At 37.3% G+C, this 25,914-nt stretch overlaps 2 protein-coding genes across 7 annotated transcripts in view; one reads left to right on the plus strand and one right to left on the minus strand.

Moving 5' to 3' along the window:
• Window positions 1–6,987: 6,987 nt before the first annotated feature.
• LOC118262462 (putative lipoyltransferase 2, mitochondrial) lies at window positions 6,988–8,558 on the plus strand. The gene is made up of 3 exons (XM_035573832.2): window positions 6,988–7,305; window positions 7,438–7,650; window positions 8,066–8,558. The coding sequence occupies exons 1-3, from the start codon at window positions 7,149–7,151 to the stop codon at window positions 8,416–8,418; spliced, it is 723 nt and encodes a 240-aa protein (XP_035429725.1). The 5' UTR covers window positions 6,988–7,148; the 3' UTR covers window positions 8,419–8,558.
• The window catches only part of LOC118262460 (uncharacterized), a 63,904-nt gene continuing 46,539 nt past the window's right edge, over window positions 8,550–25,914 (minus strand). The window contains exons 5-17 of one of the 6 annotated variants that reach the window (XM_050697332.1): window positions 24,752–24,842; window positions 23,734–23,901; window positions 22,216–22,344; window positions 21,643–21,771; window positions 20,619–20,844; window positions 11,608–11,736; window positions 11,356–11,531; window positions 11,137–11,270; window positions 10,505–10,644; window positions 10,341–10,422; window positions 10,119–10,263; window positions 9,766–9,979; window positions 8,550–9,674 (exon numbers count right to left, since the gene is read on the minus strand). In XM_050697332.1, coding sequence (XP_050553289.1) covers window positions 9,523–9,674; window positions 9,766–9,979; window positions 10,119–10,263; window positions 10,341–10,422; window positions 10,505–10,644; window positions 11,137–11,270; window positions 11,356–11,531; window positions 11,608–11,736; window positions 20,619–20,844; window positions 21,643–21,771; window positions 22,216–22,344; window positions 23,734–23,901; window positions 24,752–24,842 — 1,915 coding nt within the window. In that variant the 3' untranslated portion in view covers window positions 8,550–9,522. The remainder of the gene's footprint in view (window positions 9,675–9,765; window positions 9,980–10,118; window positions 10,264–10,340; window positions 10,423–10,504; window positions 10,645–11,136; window positions 11,271–11,355; window positions 11,532–11,607; window positions 11,737–20,618; window positions 20,845–21,642; window positions 21,772–22,215; window positions 22,345–23,733; window positions 23,902–24,751; window positions 24,843–25,914) is intronic. The other 5 variants (XM_050697329.1, XM_050697330.1, XM_050697331.1 and 2 more) reach the window with 5 other exon arrangements.

Genomic DNA, 25,914 nt, shown 5'->3' on the forward strand with positions numbered 1-25,914 from the left:
TAGACTAATCATTTCACAGACGAAATTATATTTTGGTTTGATTTTAAAATTCTCAGACTAAGCAGGTATATTAATGTCGTTTGTCCTTTCATCAGACCTATTTCAGACTTTGAAATGAAAGCCTGTTGATTCAAAATTGGTTAAATCGTTCCTAGTCTGATGGCGATGATTCCTTAGGTAAATATTTGTATATTTTTTCTTTTTTAGCGTTGAAATGTCTGCGTGTGGTCACCAACCCGCTTTCTACCAGAACGGCGAAGCGAAAATATGGCCGAAGATGGAGCGCACAGACTAAGATAATACTTATTCATTCTGATATAAATGACTTTATAAGTTGTAGATACATACCTGTATAGTCTCATCATAGGAATAGTTGCGGCTGGTAGCCGCTGTGCTCATCTCACCGGCGCGCGCACGGCTGCGGCGACATCTGAAACAACACGCCAATATAACTGCCACGCGTAAACAGTAGCCATTAACATAAACACTGCCTTTATAAGCATAACTATGTGAAGTTATGAGCTAAAATAAATAAACATTACCACCCATGTTTCCTCGACTATGGTAATTCCCATGATGTAGAGAGAGATGTAGGCCTATCGCAATACAAGTGTTTGATAATAATAACTCTTTTCTTGATCAAAACAATTCGTGCTTCGGCTTAGGCTTAACAGATGTGTTTATAAGTAGGACACCGTTTCAAAATAAACGACATCAGTACACCTTCAGAAACCTAGACTGAGTTTTCTCATAAAGTTTCTTTGCAAAAATGGAAGAGTAAAAGCTTTTAATTTGAGTATTTGAGTTATTTTAGGGTCGTTGTCTTCGTTTCTAGGTTAAGGACGTCTGAAGCGTTCTCTGTATTTGTAAGAGTCGTCGTCTTTACTCCATGCACGCTGATGTGGTTTTACCTTGGACTTGTTTAAGATGGTGACGTGCTAAGAGCTTGCAACAAACGAATTTGGGTCTTACTTATCTAAATTATAGAGTTGGTTTTTTATTGCTATAAACCTTGATTCTTTCACCAAAAATCTAAATCAAAAATAAGATATCAGCACCAATATCATCATCTATAATGACAACAAATTAATATGCAAACCGCCACGCAAAGTCTTAAAGAAGTGAGTGCAAATTATTTAATAGAAGCACGCCAGCTGTTGGTCTGAAGTTGGCGGAACTTGTCCGGGTTGGCTCATGAATAATTAAAAGCCGAAATAGGGACGATAACTCAGGGCTGCAGCGGCAGCGGGACTCGGCCTCACAAAATAACACTTCTGTTGAGGAAACACCGGTTTTATGACTTAATTAGCTACATCTCAACCCTAGAGAGAAGAGACGTGCTATGCTGAACAGTGCGGGTACTTTTTGAGCCGGAATTAACTTAACAAGGGTAGGTAATAAAAATGTGACGCCATTTCAACTTGGTTACAGCGTACACGCACTGCTCTCTAAACTGGGTCGCGAGAATTCCGTTTGTCGTGTGCAAATGTGATGGTCTTAAGTTTTTATTGCCGCGGTTTCGTATGTGCAAATTAGCTTTCAACGTTATGATAAAAGAAAATGAGTCGTAAGACTGCCATTTGCCTTAAATGAAAGAGCTGCTTAAATATCGTAAAAGCCAACGAAATACAACAATATTTTAGCCGAATAAGAAAAGAAACTCAAAAGACCTTACTCAGCTATCACGCTTTTTGCAACTCAAGGTAAAACAGATCAAGTGGGCAAAAGACAATGGCAACGATTGTACCTATTATACCTATACTCACCCATAGCCGATTTCGTTAGCCACTTAATGGGCCGTACAAACCACTATCTGCCTCAGACATATTTATAAAGTACAGTGATTATCTAAAGTGCATGCGATAGCTCGCCACAGACTGCAGTAAGGAACACTGCTAACGAATTTTCTAGTTAACAGCTTCAATGAATGTTTAATTTCGATTCTTGTGGCTGGTTGCAGTGGCTGCAGACTCACAACTTTAGTTTTAACGTTTAGCGTTTAGTCTGGTCTAGAAAGTTCTATGTTTAGTTGTAGTAAGAGGTAAAGTCGCCCGTTTAAAGATAAGTAAAATTATCGTTTTTACATTAGGTAGTTTATGTAGTAAAATATTCACGATTTAGAACAAATACCTAGACGGGTATTTAAGTTCATTCTGATTGACATAATTGGTTCAATGTTGACTTTTTTCTAATTCAATATAGTTAGTTACACACGTCCAACGAGGTAGTCCCTTTTTGACTACACGGTTGACGCGGTGGCGGTTTCGATTCCCACACGGAGCAACTCTTAAAGTGATCCACCTTTTTTTCGGGTCTGAGTGTCTTGTGTGTGTGAACTTGTATGTTTGTAAAAGTACCCATGATACAGGCGTTTTGTAAAAAAACATTTTTTATTAATACACAATAAATAAACAGATTTTCAAAGACTTTACCAAATCGTTTGTAGAATTTGTTAACAAACTTCCGAAGTATCTCATTTATATTCTCAGCGATATTTAGATAAGCTGAAGATAACGTTCGAATTTACGAAAACCTAATCTTAGTACTTACTCAGTATAATTTGTGAATTCCACTGAAGTCTAGATTCAAATAAATTAGATGGCTATCTAGAATCTAAATCTGCAAAGTTTGCCTTCGGATCGGAAAATAGGTATTAGAGTTCGTAACTTTTCCCGATTGGACGTTTTAGGAATATGGTAGGTCCAGTTAGGTATGTTGATTTATATTTTGAGCTTTGTAGTGCTTTGCCATTTTTTATTTTAATTTGTAAAGTTTCTAAAATGACGTGCATTGGAATCGCTGTCGGTGTAGACTAGTTACAGAAGATAGATGTGTTTTATATTTAGATATGTTTTGTGTTTGTTATAGGTAAATTAGACCTTACTTATTCATATAAAATAAATTTTATACATCTATATATCAAAGTAATTGTTACAATATCAACTTTGAATAGCTTTCGTACCAAACACGATTCTGTCAAAAAATATCTGTCTTAATTTTAATTTTAATAAAAATTGGACCATTTATGATATTAGATAATATGTTTAACAAAAGTGTACACCTTACGAGTAGTCCACAAGACACACCAGCATCCTGATTTGAAAAAACTGTGTGTCGACATCGATCCAGCGTTTTGTGATTCGCGTCACGACCTGCAGGCCTACTGCGCCGTCGCCATGGCAACGGGCTCGACCGGCTGTGCCGCTGTACCGGCAAACTAAAATTATTTCTAAAGAACACCTATAAATCATTTTCCCTTGATAAACTTTATTGAAACTAGGAACCGGAAAAAAGGGAAAAATGTGTCGGAATTTAATTAATGTAGTATTATTGAATATCTAACATTATCTATTAACAGAAGCGTATTAGTTAAAAAAACATATAATTCTTCTTTAACTTCACGTCTTTTATCCTCGAAGGGGTAGGTAGAGATGCACATAACGGCACATAATGCCGCTATACAATTTAGGTAAACCCACTTTTCACCATTTGTGTTATAAGTCCCATGTAATAGGGGATGTAATATTAAAAATTATTATAATTATTATAATTTAGTCGTATTTTAATAATGTGCATAATTAGATTTTATACTACAGCAATGCTTAAAAATGTGTTACAGAAATATTCTCGATAAAAATGTCTGAGTATGCAGACGAAACCGCAGACAACGGAAGAGATACCCAATGTCAAGTGTGAACGTTTCACCAGTTGGTACTTTGGAATTCAGATATAGTACCTACTTACGTTTGAAGGAAAGTAGGTAGATAACCTGGGTTTCGTTTCAGTTTTAATAATATATCTAGTCTAGATAGATAGTTCATAGTTACCTTATCAAACAGAAATACGTATTTTTATTTCATGTAAACTATTTCGGTACAGCTTTTTTATATTTTATCTAAATTTTTTTAGTAGAGTATCTACTCTACTAAAAAATTAAGTAATTTGAAATATTTAAAGAAACGGAGCTATTATCGTTTTCTCTCATTCATTTCCTGATTAATATTTTCTAATACAATTATTTTATTAATTCTTAAAAAATATTACATTACTTTCTTTATTAACTTTTAAAATAAAATATCTTTAGGATTGCTACATGAATGAAAAAAAAAATATTTATTCAAAATACTACTTTGTCCTATTGGAAAACAGTTTCAAAATTAAATCAATAGCCATCCTCAGAAACAATCACGACTAACTTTGTCCTTCACAAATAAATTATTAGCAAAACTCGTTTGTAAAAAGGAATAATAGCCACATTGTTGATCGATTCCATTAGATTAGTTCGTCACCTGTCACCCGTGCGGTGTTGCAATTAAAAACCCATCAAGTACGGAGCTCGTCAATCGTACGAGTGACGTCATGACGTGCAGTCTACCACCACATGCCGGGAACATGTTACGCTATGGTGTTACTTACGAAACAATATCCGCTACTTTTTACTTGTGGTGAAAAATGGAGTAATGCTTCAAATTAGATTAGGTAGGTTGTAATAAGTTTATTTCAACATTATTCTAAACTGTTTGATTTGTGTAGGATATTCGAATCTATTCCATTAAGTCAGAGAACTACTTTAATAAGTCCTAAACTAACCAATATACACTACACCTTAGTCTTATATCCTAAGACTTTAACAGAAGTATACAGAAGTAGGTAAGTGTATACAGTAATACAGTAAGTACCCAATTTCCTCATTGGGATAGATTTTCTCAATAAAAAAACAAGTTTCCTATTACTATTATCATGGGAAAGTGTTCAATCCTATTTTTGATTCTGGCTAAAGTAACTAAATGCTACAAGAGAATAACCCCCACACTAATAAATCCGAACCTAGTTTCACACACACACGCACACAGCACCGTCACACCGACACGTGTACACATTTTTAAAATTGCGCGCACGCACGCCACCCCTCGCAATCACCCTGTCGATGTAGACGTATGGCACTATATATAGACACAGGACGCTGTCTTCCTGCTTCACCAATTAAACTTTAGACACTTGTTTACCTTACTAGTGGTTTCGACCGTGCACCACTGCACTCGGGAGCCACCGGTAGGACGTTGACCCCGACTATAAACTGCAGGATGAAAGAAATTGATGACGCGCGCTTTATGTTCTCTTCCACTGATTTGAGTCTCTGGTAGAATGTAGCAGGTGCGAACTCGTTGGCTACTTTTACGTTTTGGTTTCGATTTGATTTACTATTTTCTTTGTATTCCGTAAAAAAATATTCAGTCAGTTTGATTAACTACTAAGAGCCAATGCCCAAAAAGCCAATGCACAATTTCAATACGCAAGTAGTATTGGAATTCGGCATACGGACTAATTAAGTAGAAGGCGTTCCATTTCCGAAATCGACTGAATATTATAGCGGGTTGGTAAATATGAATGACGTTCTATCATTTCATTTGATATAACTAAACACTAAATTAGAAGCTCTAATAATATTTCATAGCTTTCTCTTTTATAACTGAATGATAGGATCGATTAGATATCGATATAGATCGTGTGGTGACAACTGACAGCAGAGAATTTAGATTACATATGTCATCACCACTCTTCCTATGGGAGTCATAAGACCCAACTGAGGGACTTAGGAAAGGACGCTTAGTATAGTCAGCATCGCTTAGCTTATTATACTTATTGTTACTCGCCTGTCTAAGCATTTAGACAGGGCATCAAGCAGAGGAAACCCCTAGTTAAACATTAACACAGGCTTTAGATATGCGATGTTGAAACATACTTATACTCGCCATATTTCGTAGCAAACAGCTACGAAATAACTTTTGACGATTTTCGTAGCCAAATACGAGACATAATTTTTACATTAATTTATTCTTAGATATATTTATAATTATTATAGTTAATAAGTGGCACAGACTTTCTCAGAGTTTTTATTAATCCTATAATTAATTCTCCCTTAACTCTCACTTCCATTTAAATTATAACTTCAGGTTTTACATAAATGCGCTTATCATAGACCTTTGTCTTCTTATGTAGATTCTTATAATTATTTATAATGATAATGTTAAAATATAAAGTTCAATTCTTTGCCTTAATGGAGTCTCACGATACCATCAAACTACACGAATTAGTAATTAGAGTAGGTAGAGCCAAACACTTGACATGTCTATGGGTGATTTGCCGCCAAAACAAAACATACAGATCTATAGATATCTATGGGTATGGAAGTAGGAGGATACGTATGAGAAGTATATACTCTCGCGTAAAGGGACAAATGAAATAAAGATATTTGAAATAATATTTACCCCTGTTGTCATCGCTTGAGAGAGCACCACATCTCTGATCTCACTAACACCTTGTCCAAACACGACATATAAGCGCGCCACCGGCAGCATAAGAGTTATATTTCTCTAAAGCCTTAAATCATAACGAAATCACGTCCACAAGACAACACTACAATTGAGTAGCTAACACGTTAATAACTACACAAAAATCAGTATCTATGTCAAACTATTGAATGTTTCTTGCATACAATGTTTATATTACCAGCTGGTTTTACGTAACGAGCCAAACACCGCCCTACAGGCAGAGAACACCGAAAACTGAACCCACTGAAAGATGTTTTAAGTATACTACCCATATACATCGCTACAGAAATATAAAGGTGGTATGCGTATTTGCTACAACGCCATCTATCGGGCAATAGCGGAACTTATATAGATATGATAAAATATATTTTAACGCCATCTATTAACTAAAAAATTTAGCAAATTATTCAGTGCCATCTCTTGTCAAATAACTGTACTTCTTAAAACTGTATAACTACTAAAATCGAAGACAGATGGCGTTATACATAATATTTGGTGTTCTTAAACATTTGAAATATTCTACATAACTAAACATTTTTTTCTCTTGTGCTAAAAATATAAATTCTGATTCATTAAATATTTCTATTAAATTATAACTTTCACCAATATGTTTATTTTTAATCGATATTTACTATAAATGGCATTTCAATCACATGTTAAACGTCAATCTAACGTCAGTGTCATATTTATGTGAAAGTTGTGTTTTGTTTTTGTTTTTTAGTAAAATAAATTAAAAATTATAAAAGAAACTGACAAAAAAAATCAAATAATCTAGTAAAAATTTGCAAGGAATTATTGAAATAGTGCTCATTCATCATGGTTAAAGTATGGAAATTGGGTTTGATGAGTTACGACACAGCGTTTAAAATTCAAATGGCGCTGGCTAGAAAGCACTTGGATGCTGTATTGAAGGGCCAAGACTCCACCTGCGACACTCTGTTGCTCGTGGAACATAAACCAGTCTTCACCGTAGGCAAGTTGTCATGACATAACCTAAAACTCCGATTGGAAAAGCTATTGGATCGAAGTGAAACTGCATTAGAATTTCTGTACCTAAATAGATATCTGATAATATTAGAAATCTAATGTTCTGAACTCGTTCTAGGAATCAGAGATGACACTCCGAAAAATGAAGTTATGCGGCTCCGTGCACTAGGAGCTGAGTTTAGGAAAACTAACCGAGGTGGTCTCATCACCTTCCATGGTCCGGGCCAACTGGTTGCTTACCCCGTGATAAACTTGAAGCATTTCAAGACAAGTGTCAAATGGTATGTGACCAGCTTGGAGGAGACTGTCATCAATGTGTGTAATGAATTAGGTGAGGACCTCTAGTATAATTATTTATAAGACTAATACACATATCAACGGTTGTAAGACTAATTGATCTGAGTAATATACCTACATCATTCAATGGATAAAAAATCATAGATTCCAATAATATATATTAACTCCAATATCACAACAAAAATTCACTTAAATCAGTTACCCTTTTAACTGTTTATATGAAATAGAGCCGAGTACCTAGTTACTTGGAAAGGGAACAACATTCTAACACATTTTGTAATTTATTCTTTCATCCTGTTCAATCATCAGTATCCTTTGTAATAGAGAATAAGCCCATTGCAACATTAATAGACAGAATTTAGAATTTTATCTATATATCTTAAAGAATATTCACTCTATTTTTCAGTATATCAAATTCAGTACTAAAACTTTTTTTTCTACACTTGCAGGTATAAAAGGCACAAGATCCCCATACACTGGAGTATGGGTAGATGACAATAAGATAGCAGCTATAGGCATACACGCATCCAGGTATGTCACTACTCATGGAATCTCACTCAACTGCGACAATGATCTGTCATGGTTCAACAATATCGACCCTTGTGGCATTGAAGATAAGGGTGTCACCTCGCTCACCAAAGAATCTGGTGTGGAATGCTCAGTAGAGAAAGTCACACCCATTTTCCTAAAATGCTTTAACAAAGTATTTGGCTGTGAAACTGAAGAAATTGATTTGAAAACTCAAGAAGAAATACTAAACAGTGTTTACAACAAACTTATGATACAAACAGCTAGTTCCTAAGACAAAAATACACAATTTATGATTGTCTTGTTTGTCAATCTGAATCTTGTTAGAATTATATTAGGGGAAATTTATAGAGTGGCAGTGTTAGTATTTATTTACAATTTGATGGTTACGCAATAAAAAAACTATTAAATTTGTACAGTTTATTTCATTTCTGAATTAAAATGAAAAGTATAATAAATAGATAAATTAAAAATTAATTTAAATAAATAAAGAAGAAATCTCAAGTTGGGTTAAGAGAAACATGTGACAGTTGGTACACATACAATGTACAAAGTGTGTGTTACATTTCGTCAAAACCCAACTGAAAGTTCACAAGTCATACTAAGCATTGTAGCACAAAGTCAATAAGGTAACAGTATATTTACAAATTGATTTAGTTTTTGTTCTCATAGTATAAAATTGTTTACCTCAAACTGTTGTAAAATATATGAAATAGTATTTATGATTACCATAAAGTGTTACAAAAAATGCAAATAGTTGTGACTATTATTACTCCTACAATAATTAATTGCCCTAAATCTAACATTACCAATATAGACAGTTCAGAATAATCCCCTAAAATCAATGTATGATGAATGCAAGTTTTATAATTTTTCAGGGATTATTCCAAACATTATTTTGTAACTACTGATATGATGAGTACTCAAAAATTGTACAAAAACTGGTCAGCTAACTTACGTATTACAATAAATGCATTGTCTTAAACTGTTAAAATTATCTAATAAATGCGATAATACCCTTTAAACTGCAGTATTAAGGGGACAAAGTAAGATTTTATAAGTTGATTTTATCTACTCATACACCTACTTAAAATTAATAAATGCAATAAATTACTCCTAAATTAAATGCAAATCACGCGGTGGTTACAACAATCATACCAAACATTAGTCGTCAAATTCATTTCTCAAATCTATACACCACGAATATATTCACGGAACCTAAACTAAATGGACGGATATTGTCTGAGAATACATTGTTTACTGTTGTGTTCGTCAGTCATTTGTATCACATGTTCGTCAATACAAGACAAGCAGCGGGACGTGGCGTCCCAGTGAGTCGAGACCAACGTGAACATAGCCTCTCTAAGATTAAATATAATTATGACATGTGCTTGGGCGGTGCCAGCCACTTGCGCATGTAATAGCAGAAGATGGTCGCGATGTACAGCAACACGAGCAGGGCGCACGCCACGCCCAGCAGCAGCACGGACGCCTTGCTGGGGCAAGGCTCCACAATTGTTACTGTTTTTTCTGAAAGAAAAACGAAAAATTCATTTTCATATTTACCTTTACGCGTAAAGAAAATTGTAAAAGTGCTCAACAGATATGACATTATAATTACCTCCAAAGTTAGCTTCAGACGCCACGCCTCCAGGCTTGTCAGACCGCAGGAAATCTGTGCTCTGTCTTTCATCACCGAAGTCAAGAACCAGGATTTCCTGGGAGATGTTCATATCTTCCTCTTGACTGTGTGCCTCACTGGTCTCGTTGTGGGGCAACGAACGCTTCTTTCTGCCCCAAGACTCCAAAGAATCTCGGCCCCATTCGCACACCGCCTAAAACATGTAAAACGACTTGTCATTTGCGTAATTTTACCGTGACTAACAAAATTAACCGTTGCTAATAGTCACATTTCAAACTAAAAAAAATGCAGACACCCATTTCTACAAAATTGGTGATTCACGTGTCACTCACCGGTTCACAAGGTCCAAGACAGTATTTGACGTTACATTGGAAGATAACACCGTAAGATTCTGTGAACCTGAAGGCTTCGTACACCGACTGGAGAGCATTGCCGTCTGGGGTGAACGCCGGGAAAATTGATGGGTCCAAAGGACATCTACAAAATAAAGAATTGTAAGAAATTCGTTCTCTTCAAAACCACAGAGTTAAGACTTTTTAAACAACTGTACCAACCCTTCGTCATCGATAATCGGGAAAGTGCTCTTTGAGTCCTTGGCCATAGCGACACAGCTGCGGGCGAAGATTCCATAAGGAGCTGGGGGAATAAAATGCAAATGTTAAAAACTGCAATTTCACGCATAGATAAAAGAAAATGTCCATAAAATTAAAATGCTCACTGTCTTCGGGGATCTCGATACGGAAGGTAAGCCGGTCTCCAATACGGACGGTCTCCACCTCGCGTTGGCGAGCGTCCAAGATACGGATGCGTGGTGGCGGTGCCTCGGGCGCGGCAGTGATGGAAATCATCTCCGGGTCTCTGTATAATTAAGGAAATATTCAGATTACTTGCCATCAAAAACTATTATTCCCTACAATTACTTCTTCAAAATTATTTATTAATGTGTGTGTGCAGAGACATAATGGTAGTATTTTCATGGCGATTGTGATGGTATCTGCTTTTCATAATTCATTAAGAACACGTTTGAACGGATTTTGGTGTTAAATTGCTCATCACGTCCACTGGCCGTATCTTGCTGATGTGAATCTAATTGTTACGTGTTTACAATGCAGCACCGATATTGGGTCGATGGAATTTAAAACCGTCTTGGCATGAAGGCATGTCGAAATAGCGCCCGTTTTTCATATTACTGTAACATATCACGTAACTTTGTCTCTTGACAGACTCGAATAAATTATACGGTAAATCTTACTTAGCATTTTTGCGGTACTTTGCCTACTTCTGAATGAATTGAATTCAAAAAGCAGCTCACGACAAATTATAGCGATAACATGTGAAAGTTCTACTGACCTAATTGGTACCATTCCGAATGTGATATTCTTCGAGCTCATGTCGTATGTGCACTTGACTTTGTAGATCTTGTCTGCCTTAGTCATCACTACGCTGTGATGTTGGAGGACGACTGTGTTCGAGTATACTCCAGTCTTGAAAGAAAAACACACGTAATTATTACCACATACTCAATACACATCTTCCTTCGCCTCTCCAAATACTTGAATAGGTACTTACGACGCTCTGAGTGTTACAGTCTTGGCCAGCCATGGTGAGGTCGAGTCTGAATAGGTCGCTGTTAACGACGTCGATATTGCAAGTCTCGGAACGTCCCAAAGCGTAGATTCGTCCATTGAATGGCTTGTTCGTGCGCACTTGGACGGCGATCCTTGTATCCTTGCAGAGCACGGAAACTGAAACCATAAATTTTATATAGAGCTTGTTCCTTTCGTGATAAAGGAAAATAAATAATCGTTTATCAAAACCTACCATCGTAGCAAGTTCCAGTTTTGTCGCAGTTGGCGTCGTTTCTCGTCAGGTTGCTGGACATGTTCGTGTCTTGTTGGTGCTCAATCGTTACCGGGAGCTCGCCGGGAGGATTCGCATTGCTAGGCGGCTCTAAAACAAATAACAAAGCGTTAATACAGAAATAGATAATTCAAGAAGCGAAGAGAACCTAGAAATGCATCAAATTACAAAGTCGTTGGCTAATAAAGCCTAGTAAATGCATGGATCCTGGGTGCACGTCTATACGAACCTCTGATTAGGCAGAGGCAAATGTACGTGCGCAGGGTATATTACAATAATCGAATCAAGATTGCTACAACGTACTGCGGCGCACGCGGTCACTCTAAGTGCAACCTAACCGAGCATCATATGCGTACCTCGTTGGTGCAATTATCGTCCCCTATGCTGAGCATAGCTCCCTCAGTTAGCTATTCTAGGTTTTCGCACGCAATCACTACAGACTGCCAGTAGAAAGTTCTCACAACCTCGATTCTAGGATTTGTTCTCTTTTAATGCATCGTTAATATAAATTACTAAACTGTCATCACGTAACTGTACAGAGCTGTTTTAATCAACAAGTTTTTGGCAAAAATTGTGGTTGGTACATGAAATTGATTTCGAATTGGGAGTAGATACAATAGTGGAACAGTAGAGATCGGCCAGGTATTGGGCGTCTGACTTGAACCGTTCCGAATCAATTTCTTAGCATAGTGCCAATGTCTGGATACATTCACGACCGCCCGGCCAATAATAAGGTGACGTAAACAAGATTTGGGCCGTTGACCGCTCTGTGTTGGACAAAGGAGGATCTCGCCCACGGCTTTTCCGTCGCCAAACGCCACGCCATTGGCTGTTTATGGGACTATGGACAATACTACATAAAGATGAAAGATATGTGGAGCACAACTTGGGATGATAATTAATAAGTAGTATTGTTATTCTTCATTTTCTATGGAAATGTGTTGTACCTAACAAAGAACATTTATTACCTACGCCGAGGTAGCAAGAGCTTTTGAACTTTAGTTATCTACTTAAATCACCTTTGCTCAGCTTATGCACCAAACCAAGAAATCAAAAAAGAGAGGGAAATCCAACAATGGGTGAACCTGATTTAATTAACCGAACCTATTTCTTAAAGCGCAGGCTTGAAATGTTTTCGGACATATCAATTTGAACTTAGGCACGAAGTTTAGCGTTGCATTTAGCATGGCGCCACAAATATCAGGTTATCGTCAAAATTCATATCCTTTAGATTCTCCACCTGATCTTCCACTCATGAAAGTTCCAAATCATCCAACTAAAAACGTATGTAGGTATGTATGTGCATTTGTGAATACATACGTTGCCACGATATTTACTCAGAAGGAGTTATGTAAATTATTACGGGCTTTTATTTTTATTTGCAAAAAGAACAACTAAGATAAACCTAATAAAGAATTGTATTAAATAATTGTGAAATAATTATTGACAAGTGAAGTATATTTTATTACAAATGGCCAAGGTAAATATAAGCTCTAAGATTAAATTAATTGGGCTCTTCTATAGGACTCCATCAATTTTCAAATAATAATGTACCTACAAGTCGATGGTAGAACTATTATGTTAATGGCACCCTTAAACACTATATAGTCTGGAGTCCTCATTATTCCTGTTTGAAAAATAATTTACGAGTTACGACGGGAGAACCAGGCGTCACTAATATCGTGTCGTAGACCAAAAAAGAAAAAAAATAAGTAACTCGCTTTCATCTTGATATAGTGCCCCGTAAATCATTGAGTATGCTTTCCGTAGCTTATGAGTAAGGCCGTTGAACACAGTAAATCTTTTACTCAATAGTGTATAGAGTAGACAGCAAACACATCCAGTCCTCATCAAATATTGAGCAATGCAAAATTCGCTCATTGCCCCGCGAATGAATCTCAAAAGTCCTAACGATGACTAACAAAGGCGTGGTTGTCAATATATTAATATCTGAGGCCCAAAAAAAGTTAAACTTGATTTTTTAATCCGTCATTCTGTTGATCGTGCCTTGTTTCCGAGCCGGAGTCGATGACACCGCTGCCGCTGCAGCAACGAACAGCATATTTGCAACGCTTCAACGGGTTGTAAAAAACTTATCAACAACTTCCCACGGTCGCCTTAATAATGTTCAACTTAACTCACTTAATGCAGGTAACGTGCTCACTATAATTTATGTACGGAACATAAAATTGATAAATCTAGTATTAGATATCTACTGCCGTAAACTAAATGCATATTTTAGCACCGATTTCTCCGAGTATAACCAATAAATCTCCAAAATCAAAAAAATATCAAATCATATTTTCCTGATATTTAGCTATAACAAATAGTTTGCCTGAAAGTTTATAACAAAGCAATAATACGAAGAATTCCATTGACCGCACTTACTTATTTTCTCAAAGGAATTACCGAATTTCAAAAACATCTCCGACTTACCTACATTCGGTAAGTAGGCTTCACCTCGTTTTTTTTGCCAAAAATACGAGAGATTTATACAAAAAGATAAGTTTAAATCTTTAAAACGTTTTTCCTTTTTTTGGTTTTGTTACTGAATTTGTTCACAGTTTATCGCTAGATTAGGTCGGAGATTAAACGTGGCCGTGGTCAATGAAAGATCAGACGTTTTATAAAAGCAAAATGACTTAGCCATCTTAAAAACATTTTTTTTCAAGACCATAAGTCACCGGAGTGCCTATTCAGTTTTTCTGTTCCATTTTGTTTTGTATCTGATTTCCCTTCAAAGCGACATACATATTTATTGAAAGCTCATAAACGTTATACAATATGAGGGCAGAAAAACTATGGAATGGTCACCGGTCGCAGTCGCGTGTTCGGAAGTGTCCGCTTAAGGATATAACGGGCCCACTGGATATCAAGACAGGGTTCCGTATGCAATCTTGTTACTGAGATGCAATGCCGTTATCTTACCACTAGATTGTCGATGCCTGTAATAAACTTGTTTACCCATTTACTCATAACTTCGCGAGCTGTACTTAGACAACCTGCCGAACTCAATAGATAAACGATCAGTTTAAATAATTCCACACATTTATTAAGGACGTGCCTTCCGGCTGCCATAAGATACATCTTTAGATACTGGCTATTTCGAAATTATTAAAAGCTTTTTCTACTAAATTACCATGAAAAAATATATTGGACAGCAAAAGTATTTTCAATTTATCTAAATTGTTGCATAAATTCAATTAAGTATTCGATTAGCAGCATGCGGTGCGCGGGCGCTGACCTGCGCAGCGACCGCATGTATCGGCGCGCGGGCAAGGCCGCCCAAGGCCGTTATACTCGCTGCTATATAAACGACGCGCTTCAAATTAATAACTGCCCAGATTAGTGGTTAATTACGCAGATGAAGTGACTTCCCATAAAATGTACTAAACCCACTAGAAGAGGCCTATTATCTTTATTTACAACCCTGGCCATATTTAGCTGTAACGTAAATGGAAATACTAATGAATTTTCACCTAATGATAGGTACACAATAAACATTGCGTACATATCTCGAACTAATTGACAATTCCATTAGCCATTAATATCTCGGTGTGTGGCTGCCGGACTTTCTAGTGGCTGTGCCATTTCCTCATTATACGACCTCTGAACTTGATTATCTTAGTGATCCACGCACTAGATAAGTGTATAATTTGCGTAATTTCATGAGGAAATACTATAAGGACTTAGAATTTTTTTTATATTTTTCTGATAACAGTTGGAACCTTGCTGATCATCTAGTGCCCGTTGGACGTCGATTTCAGGGACACCCTCAGATGTTATTTAAGTAAACTTTCTCGGTATTTCATAGATTTTTTAGCCGCAGCCATATTTCCCGTGTTCTATATCCACAGCGGCTATTATCTCAGATTTAGGGCTGCACGACGATGAAGCCGCGTTTTCGGGCGCCACAAAAAATCCTATTCAATTTGTGTATGGCCACCGTTATGAGAGCACGCACGATCGCCGCTATCATCGCCGCCGCCGCTCCTCATACAATACCACTGTTCTTTGATAGTTTTTGCAGCAAAATGCAGCGCCTGTTATCATGACTCGGCACATTCTCTCATTGTAAACATAACTAACGAAATTATGCTAAGGTATCATCGACGCCGGTGTGGCTATTCACTGTGAATACACCAATTACAATGCTAAATAGATACCGTCGAACAAGGTTCCGCTTGATCAATTCTGTAATGAATATCACTTTTATCGAATATATTAGTGGAGCCGCGTGCATCAGACGAGATACTTTTTTATGTCTGTGAATCACTTTATTGATATCGTGACGTCATGACAATAGTCTTTAAATGTTCTCATTATTCTTCTTCGCCGCGAAGCTTTGCCTCATACAAATTATTCATAATAAGATTACTGGCAATGCCGTCTTCCAGAAACCCCTATTTACACTAAAATTTCCCATAATTCCTTTGGTCTAACTAAATTACTATTGCAGTTCCTTATTTCGATCATTAGATAACCTCGGATTTGTGTGTAATTATGTTTTGTCTCTAGATGAGGAAATGCAAGGGATTGAGTTTGTAACGGTATCAGTGCGGGAAAATACCCGTGTAGCTGATTATTTTATGTGTGTTTTGTGCTATAGAATGAATCGCCCGCAGACTGATGCCAATCTTAATGCCATAACACGGCTTTACGTAATCGAGTAGCAGGCATCCCGATTGCTTATAGCGGAACACCCATCCGTGCTATGAAATTATCCCTAACAAGGTATTTGCACTTGGCTAAACGTAGACTAAACAACTTCTCGTAAGAAGCCACTGCTATCAGTTCGTAGTTTCGTACCACGTTAATAAAAGTGAATATCCGTCTACTGTCTTCATCCGAAAGTTACATGGTCACGATTGTTCCTTATAACAACATGGCAGAGCATTATTTTCTCTTAACAGCCAGCATCATCTCCCGTACTCGTAGATGCAAATCGATTGTATCGGTTCGATCGAGGCGAGTCAACTCGATTAAAGTACATCGAACGCTTTTGACCCTGACCCTGCAGCATGCGGCGTGGCGTGAGATATGGACTCGCCAGTGTTTACGTCTTGTTAGAGGTTCCGACTTCAACTATTAGGAGATTCATGCTCTTAACTTGTCGAGAACTGCGGACTGACGTATTTAGAAAATGCAGTTACATTTCCCTCATTGAAAATGCATCGGCACATTTATCTGAAACTCGTTCCACGGTATAAATCTGTAAAGTGTCAATCGAGATGGCATAGAAGTGCCGATCAGTCCTGAGTTTATGATAACACGCAAAACGCGTTAGATCACCTACATTTCCATTAAATGTCAAGTAATACAATTTCTAACAGTTAAACGGTTCGTTGAAGTGCTGCGGTTGATTCACGGCGCCGGCTCACACCATTCTGTTTCGACGTCTAATCTGATAAAGTGGCAAAAACAATATGTATTGTATGTGGCAGACGTTTCTCACGACTACCGTAGCTGTAGGTGAGAAGTTATTCATCACTGCGCCGCAGCCGCTGAGCAACGTTTAACAATTAACTTCCGTTGCTTCGGCCTACGCTAATGGCGTTATTATAGAGATTTGCATCGCTTATTGAGAAAAATCATAATTAGCGTCGTTTCTTTAACATTCACTTACTAATCACTCATGTTTGTTTACTTGTAAACCTTTAAGATAGCTAAATGAGATATATCTATGAATGAGTCGACGTCGCTGTCTATTAGACGCGTAGAGCATCTATCTGGCGCGTCGTCGTAAAACATGATCATGACGTTAGCAAATACGTATCCCGTTGCCCGCTAACGAGCGCCAGTAATAGCGTATATACGTATATTTCAAATAAAAAGCCCACAAAGTTTGTTAGGGGATCAAATGATCGAGCACTTTTCCCTCGACCGTACGTCGGTTTTATGACTAAATCTTAAAGATAGAGAAGTGATTCTACAAGAACCCGAGGTCTTGTGAAACGAGTACAGACATTTTTATTTTCAAATTTACCTTTTTCAACAAAAATTCGAAGTGACTCAAAACATAAAGTCGGTCACCGCAAATCACCGCTACTAATGTCAGTACGTTTCCCAAACAACAACAGAACTCTTAAAATCAAATAAAAAAAAAAACAAAACGAAACCACATGGTTTTGGTAGAAAGTTGGTAGTTTTGATCGAAAAATTGCGGCAACACTACTTTAAAAATAATATAAAAAAAAATGGTTGATAATTCCCAGCTTTCTAGGAAAGCGTGTTAATACCGGGCTGACGTGTAACTGTATCGGACATCGCACGTTGCGCTGATTACGTTCATAACAAAAACCGTTGGCATGTCTTGCCAATGTGTTATTATTGAGCTGTATGCATACGCGTTGTGTTCATATAAAATTTTGCTAGAGATTGTAACTAGGTATCTACTAAATTATAGGTGTACCTATGTGCCTAATCACGGATACGGTTCATTGTTAAATATACCTATTATTCTCTTGTTCTATTATAATACCTACTTTTTATAAGTAGTGACACTAAACATACTCGTACCTTATTCTCAGACCTACTAAAAACAGTATTTAATCTAAACAAAAAGATGTTTTGCTTCCCTTCTAAGAGGAACAATGAAACCATAGATCAGCCGTCTAATCCCGCACTAACTGAGTTTAATTGCAACTTTTTCTTAACACTCTCCTAATACGTCATTTTGTGCGTGCCTTCCGCTTCCTAAGCCTTAAAAAAGTACGCCGACGTACATTGCCTTGATTTATAAGTACTTAAGTATTAAACTAGTTGTAGAATAGTTCTCTCAGTATTATTTAAGTGATTGCTTCTCTTTTAGTTGTTTTTTTAAATCGAATTACAAACGATTGCACGCCGACTGCACTCGCGAAAATTGTAAATAAGAGCTATTCGTTACAATCATACAAATCATAAAGTTGTTGGTATACTTATATAAAAAGAAATCTCTTCTTGGAAATCCCCAAAGTCTTTATACTAACTTGAAGTCTGATTTTATCAAAAAAGTGTTACCTATCTTCTTTTTTAAGGTTATTAAGGATAGACTTTATGATTAGAAAGGCCATTAGAGAGAAGAAACCATCTTTAAAAATAAAGCAAACTACACTTTTTACTTTAACGTCTAAAATATAAAAGTCTAACTCAAATACTTGAGTAAAAGAAGCAAATAGAAAAAGACAAAATCGGCTGCGTATAATTACTTCATTCCTACTCACAGCCAATTTACAGAAGTAATGACGTGCGTTTAAACCAATCACTTTACAGACTACTTAAGACAGTCTCTCACATTATCGCGAAATACTTGAGGCAACAGCACTAGCCTTACAAACGGACAATGTATCGATTTCGAAGAAAAATATACATAGGTACTGACATACAAATTGTTTTCACGTACCTTCTATGGTTCGGACGAAAGTAACGCGTAACAAATATTAATCATATCCTCTTTGCGAATTAAATGGCGTATAAATGTCGACTTACATAGCACTTTTATATTTTACGATGATCATTTTGACAGCACAATGGACTTGGATTCCAGTACACAATGTTTAGTATTTAAATAATGCATCCTATCGCATTAGTTGAATAACGCAACATAGTAGCGCGGTTACGTAGGTATAATATTTACATTTTCCCGCGTCGCTGCCTGCAAGGGTGAATGTACCTGCACCTAGGCCAGTGTACCAGCGACTACCAAGCTTCGTTTAATTGTCAGCGATTATTGCAAGGTGTCATTAGCTAGACCGGCATTCGTTCTACTTTCTTATCAAAGACATTCAATTTATTTAACTGCAGTTTTATGATTTACATGGTCGTGCATATTAATTCAACGTCCTAATTAGTTGCGATGTTTATATGTATATTAATCTAAAGCCGTATATATCGTGTTCGCGATCTCGCCTCAAGTAGTTTATGTAAAAACATAGATTTAATCTTGGAGATGTCGAGTAAAATATAACGCTCGACTGTCGATACCGCTCTCTTCATCATAGCGGGGACTAGAGCTCCTCCCACAGAAATATGGCGCTATCAAAAGAAAGTACTGACAATAAATACTTCAGAAAGTACGCCGCGTTCGATCTCTTCCGTAATTCAGTCCTAGATGGCCGGCTTCCGCTAAACGTACGACCAAATAATAAGCCCTGCTCGCTGTACTTGTAAATAACATATTGTGTACTCCCGTCCGACTTAAATATATGCATTACGTGCAGTTCCACTTTCTAAGTAAATTATATTCTTTACGACACTATGACCAGGGAAATATAACAAAATGGACAGAAGTATTGCTACTATGGGAACGTTTTACATAAGCATAATTTTAAAAGACGAGTCATGTATCAGGTTTTTATAAAACATTTTCAATTACACCACTTCGGATGTTAACCAATAGCCACTATATAATTTTGAATTGATATAAAACAGTAGCGTACAAAAATGTGAGCTTTTAAATTCAATATTACCTACTCCATCTTCAGATGATTGAGGTGTAGTTACGGCGCGGATCATGTAATTATTGACCATATGAAGTCATTACAAGATTTTAAATTAAGCCCAGTATTATTTTCCCATTATCAATAGGCGACAGAGCGTAATAACATACTAAAAATACAAATAAAACATTAATGTCACCGTGTTCTATAGTTTTTTGAACCGTCCAAAGTGGTTTATTCAGTTTTTAGTCGACTATGTACAATTTACTGAGCCTTGTACCTGATGTATCTCGGCTCGGCGCCTGCGCACTAGCGAGTTTAAATAAAACAGTGTTGTTATCGTTATAGCTTCGACCCACACTTTAAACTGGGTTACTATTGCAAAATACATGTTTCAGATTTATGTTTTCCCATTTTCCTCCACTAAAATAGAACCTTAATAAAGTAGCAACACTATCGATAGACTGGACTGTCGGTAGAACCATGTTCCACTTTCACAGCTGTTAAGGTAACAGATTAATGTTTAATATTAATTGGCGAAAATGTACTCACTCTCACAGAAGTTCTCGAAGTACTTTCCGATGGGTTCTCCATCATCGATGAGTGGTCTCTCAGCGTTGAGGTACGCTGAAGGTCCATCAGGCAGGGTGTGGTGGTCCAAATGGTACAGCCGGCAGTTGTACGCGGCAGAGTGAGGGGGGCCCATGTACAGGTAGGAGCGACACAGGAACTCTGACTCAATTTCGCATGCGAGCCGGCAAGCTGCTTCGGATGTAACCTGATCGAATACAAAACAGATGGCCATATTAAAGATAATGACAACGTGATTCATGACCATTTTGTATCGCAGTCCCACTGCGTAACACCTACGCAATTAGATGCATATTTATTTAGCACCTGGAGACATATGAAAAGGATGTACGTATCACTGACAATAAAAACAAAACGACTCGAGTCTTGAAACAACATGAATGTGTGGGTGTAATAAACTGACGTAGGTAATGGCTCCTATCTTCCAAGTTGAATATTTCATAAATTCACCCTTATCTAGTAGACAACAGCGCCCCACTCATAAAATCACTAGTATCCATAACAAGAGGCGATATATCAGTGTCTTAAGTTTACAACGATTGCGTACGAAAGTTAAGTTAATTGCAACGTCTTCCTTCTAGTGATTATATACAAGTGCACACGATTTAACCTCTGCCGCTTCTCGTTAAACCAGTGGGACGCGGAACAGGATGGACCCGCAGTCGAAACCCATTTAGACGACAAGTAAATATAATTAGAAAGTTCCCACAAATGACAGATAATTTTGCATTGCTATAAAGGACCGAGGTGCAAATCATGAAGCCTGTGGAGATAACATCACAGAAACCAATAAAGGTATAACAAAATGCAGGCATATTTCCCCGCATACCCTACTCAAACGTTAATAGGCGCTTGTCAGCAACGCGTCCTTTTTTGCATATCCTATTTCAAATAAGACCTCTGTATTACTAGCATTACTGCGAATGGAAGCTAAATTGAATCCTGTGTTGGATAGCATAAAGTTATAATTGATGTGAAGGATTACCTGTAACTCCTTGTCGGTGTAGTAGTGCAGGCCGGCGTACTGCGCCACCTTGTCCTCGGCGACGCCGATGCGCGGCGCTGTGAACACGCGCTGCCCCTTGCACGCCTGCGACGCCTTCAGGCACAAGTTCTGCACGACCACACACCGACCAAATCACGTCAAATAACACACAACAATGGTAATAACGTTAACTGAATACATGTTTATTTTCACGACCAGCGTTCAAACGGACCGCATTACTAGTGTGATTGTTTTCTATGAAGCCAACCAAAGCGCCACTTCAAGTAATTTAAAGCTACGATATAAATGAGCCAGGTAAGTAGTTTTAAGTCGAATGTTTTCTTGTATGTTGCAAAATATGAGCGACACAAGAATGTGAATCTTGTTTTATGATGTCAGCTGAAATTGCTTTAATAATCGCAACGTCGCATTGAGTTGAATTATTGCTGCGAATTATGTTAAGCGTTGCTCTGTTTAAAGTTTAGTTGCGACGTTAAATGGTTTGCTTTGTAACAAATGGGAGGTTGTAAGTGTTAAGTAAATGAGTGTAGTTTTGTGTTTAATGTGTTTTACCTCGAAGTAATCGGTGCCGGGCGTGTCCACGAGCTGCACGAAGTGTTGCGCCGTGCGTCGGTCGGAGTCGCTGAGCGAGCACCGCATGCTGCCGTATTCATACTCCGCTGAACGGCACGGGAACTTTTTCTAAACAACATGAAACGTAAGAATGATTAGCTCTCATTTACAGTAAACCATGTCAGCAGTAAAACACTATTATTGCCTTTAAAATCATAGCAAAATAATTTATGTATGAGTTAGAACCTTTTATAATTTGTTAGAAACTGAAAAAATAATGTTGGTTGTATTTCTTTCCACAGTGCCCATATTATATGAAATACAAAACAATAATAATATGTTACGTGTCTCAGAACAGTTTATCTCATCTTAAGATCTGTCCAACCAATTAAGCCATTTCTGTGCACCATGATCACATTGAAAGCAAAGAAACGATATGGCGCCACTATCCTTAGTTATGTAAATATCGCTTGTACATCCAGCCGGTTGTAAATGAAAAGATTACAATGTGTGGGCCACAGACGCATGTTTACGAACCTCACCTCCTTATTGTATCAATTTATGTAATTATAGACGAGCACAGAGAAATACAATGTTGCATCAAAATTTTACTTTAAACGGTCTTCAATATAATTTTTTGCAGATAATATATAAAGATATTTCTTTAACGTTCTCATTAAACCCTAAGCTACAAGCTAAACTGTCGCATTCCTAACTATTATTCAGGTTCAGGAACACAATAAAGCAGTATTTATTGTCGAGAGTGTATTGAAGGAACCCCTATCATTTCGTCGGTATCTTGAGTGCCACTACAAGTAGGGCAAAACCATAAATATAAATTGAATAGATAAACACTAAATTGCAGCGTGGTCTGATGTTTTCTTAAAGGCTCGTAGATAACCGAGCATCGCGACACGCCCCAAAAGACATCTAACGGCTATAGAATAATCTATGAACGTTCGATACCTCCTCAAAATCCTAGTGGCCTGGTATTTCATTATTTAGTACTCTAAATGCATAGGTGCATAACATTAATCTTGTAAAGTATTTTTATTTCTCCTCCCACGGGTTTATTAAAATCCTGACGATGTCAGTACGGATGCATTTCCGTTAGCATTTTAAAATAGACATCGCAATGATCACGAATGTTAGATAAGAAATAAACTCGGATTGCCATGTTCAACCAATTAGGGCTTGCCTAAGGCATTTTAGTTTAGACATGTAGTTAAACTAAAACATAGAAGTTGAATAAAAATGTTAAAGTGATCTCTATAACCCAAAATCTTAAAGTATATTAAGAAAGGTCACTCTTGAAAGTGTTAAAAATGACAAAAATGGAATAAATACTGGTCTTAATCAGATTTGTGCTAATCTACCAGCAACTGCACTGTTTTACGGAGCGAGTAGCAACTCGTAGCACTACTTACTTTAATGAATACACACTGTTTACCTACTCAGATTATTTGTTTACTACTTCGTAATTTATTCAGAATCTTGTTACTATTATAGTTAGTTTACCTCGTTAAGACAGGCGGCGAGACAGGCTTCTTTGGTCGACGTGTAGATGACAGAGTTGTCGAGTCCGCGCAGCGCCTTGCCAGGCACTCGCTCGAACGCCCAGGGCCGCAGGCAAACGCTCTCCGTACGCACTTGTAGCTTCACCATGTAGTATGTGTTCACTGACCGCTGCACCAAAACATTAATCTCACTTTATAGCATCGTAATCGATAGCACATTCGCATAAAATTATCATACTCCTATTGAAAACTGCATTACTTTAAGTGCGAACGATTCATCTGATCAGATCAAAAGCAATTAGTAATGCAGATTTAATAATATACGATAGTTAAAATAGGCTTTAATATTATGGCCGTACGTCGGGAATTAATCACCGACTACCAGATAGAATATAACAAAAGTAATCAGTCCTTTGCCACACCTAATAAGGTACAATCTTCATTTGTTTTCAGCTGTTGTTTACCACCAGATAATTTCACTTGAATTTCATTAATTCAAAATAAACAAAGAGAGTCTGTGTCGGCGGTGGCGAGCCGCATCGTTTAACATCGTATATTTATTAGCGGCACCGTTCATTAGGCCTGAAAGCGATTAAACTGTCTAACGTTTAGCTGAACAGTTACAATGTAGTGGTGGCCAGTTAGGTTCCCGGGGACTGGTTGACCGATTTAATCTGAATTGTTAATCCAATCTCTGCATCGGTCGGCTAATTGGCAGTAGTGAGGGAATGCCAGGAGATAAGCGAGATAAATTTATTTGGCTATTAAATACGTTCACAGTTACCTGTTGCACCGTGCCCCAGACAAAGCATGTCTTATAGATTATCACGATAGTGTGTAACTAGATGTGAACATAAGTCTCGAACGATAAGCTCTGTAAACGGTTCGCAGATAACCACTTCAATTAGGCCGAGGAATGGCAAATTCCTTTGAACCAATTCTATTTCTTTCGCCGTATTGTCAGTCGCAATAACGTTAGATCGTACGTGCCACATGTTGGTGAGTGAATTAGTACGTACCTGTGGAGTGGCCATGGGGTTGTTGGCCTGAGTGTCGTTCTGAAGGAGGCATCGCGTTTCTTGCACCGGTGTCAACGGATTCAACACAAAGCTGTAACAAATATAGCAATTAAGGATGGTGTAAATGGCCATTAGAATTCAATACTTCTAAACAGCATCACTTGGTGTATTCATACCATTAGGATAAATAGCATAAAGTCATAGAATATTCTACCACTGCAAGGTTATAATTACCAATTATTCTATGCCTACAAAAGAAGCTGGTTCCTTGCTCATAGTCTATTCAATAATATTATAGCAAGTCATACTTTAAAGCAGTAAAATGGCAGCCGATACTGTATAGACTCCAGACAACGTTTTGCAAAATGACCGTAAACCGCCTAATTGTATTTTATCTTAGCAGTTTTATTTTAAAATTTATTGTGAGCAACCGGCACTAACTGTTGTTTTATTCCTACCGTAATCTCTCCAACATAGCGATACGGTCGTTTTTCAATAAAAGAGAGTCTTTACATCCACGGTGCTTCACCTGTAAATCGGGCCAAATTATTTCATTAGGTACGATCCATTCGCCTAACTCCGGAGGATTGGAATTGCAAAGAAACCGTTGTACCGAGCCGTAACGAAATAAACACCGGTTTACAAAAATATGTGAAGTGCGTCCGGTATCCACATTTTTGTTGCAATCAATTACAAGGTGACATTTTTCGGACAGTTAGACACTTTAGCAAACCTACTTTACACAATGTTGGCATAAATTGTGCATTTTCGTACACAATTCATTGCAGAAATGTTTGTCGAAAATTTGTTATAACTGTATCTAAAGACGGTCTATATAAAAACCGTTTATATAGTGTCGTTGAGGATTGTCATGACGAATCGTTTCGTAAATCTTTTGATATCTCATTCATCGATAGCCATTCAACCGTTTCAGTTCAACGTGGGAATGGAAAAAGCATTAATATTTACTATATTGTGATAGATTGACATAAGAAAGAACATCAATATTTTAGCGTGAACGTGTTAACTGATGGAAGAGTAAATATTGATAGAATATCTATTAGTGATGGGTATCGTCACGGTCGGTTTGGCCATCCCGTTATTTATTTGTTATCGAACAATTTGCACAATAAAATGAATCGGGTTTTTTCGTAATTGAAGCG

The sequence above is a fragment of the Spodoptera frugiperda genome, chromosome 12 (genome assembly GCF_023101765.2).
Source record: "Spodoptera frugiperda isolate SF20-4 chromosome 12, AGI-APGP_CSIRO_Sfru_2.0, whole genome shotgun sequence".
Classification (NCBI taxonomy): Eukaryota; Metazoa; Arthropoda; class Insecta; order Lepidoptera; family Noctuidae; genus Spodoptera; species Spodoptera frugiperda.

Excerpts from the sequence above, each read along its gene's own strand:
- LOC118262462 (XM_035573832.2), top strand. The coding sequence starts at position 7,149 with ATGGTTAAAGTATGGAAATTGGGTTTGATGAGTTACGACACAGCGTTT. Across the intron at positions 7,306-7,437 it reads TAAACCAGTCTTCACCGTAG|GAATCAGAGATGACACTCCG; the intron begins GCAAGTTGTCAT and ends AACTCGTTCTAG. Across the intron at positions 7,651-8,065 it reads CAATGTGTGTAATGAATTAG|GTATAAAAGGCACAAGATCC; the intron begins GTGAGGACCTCT and ends CTACACTTGCAG.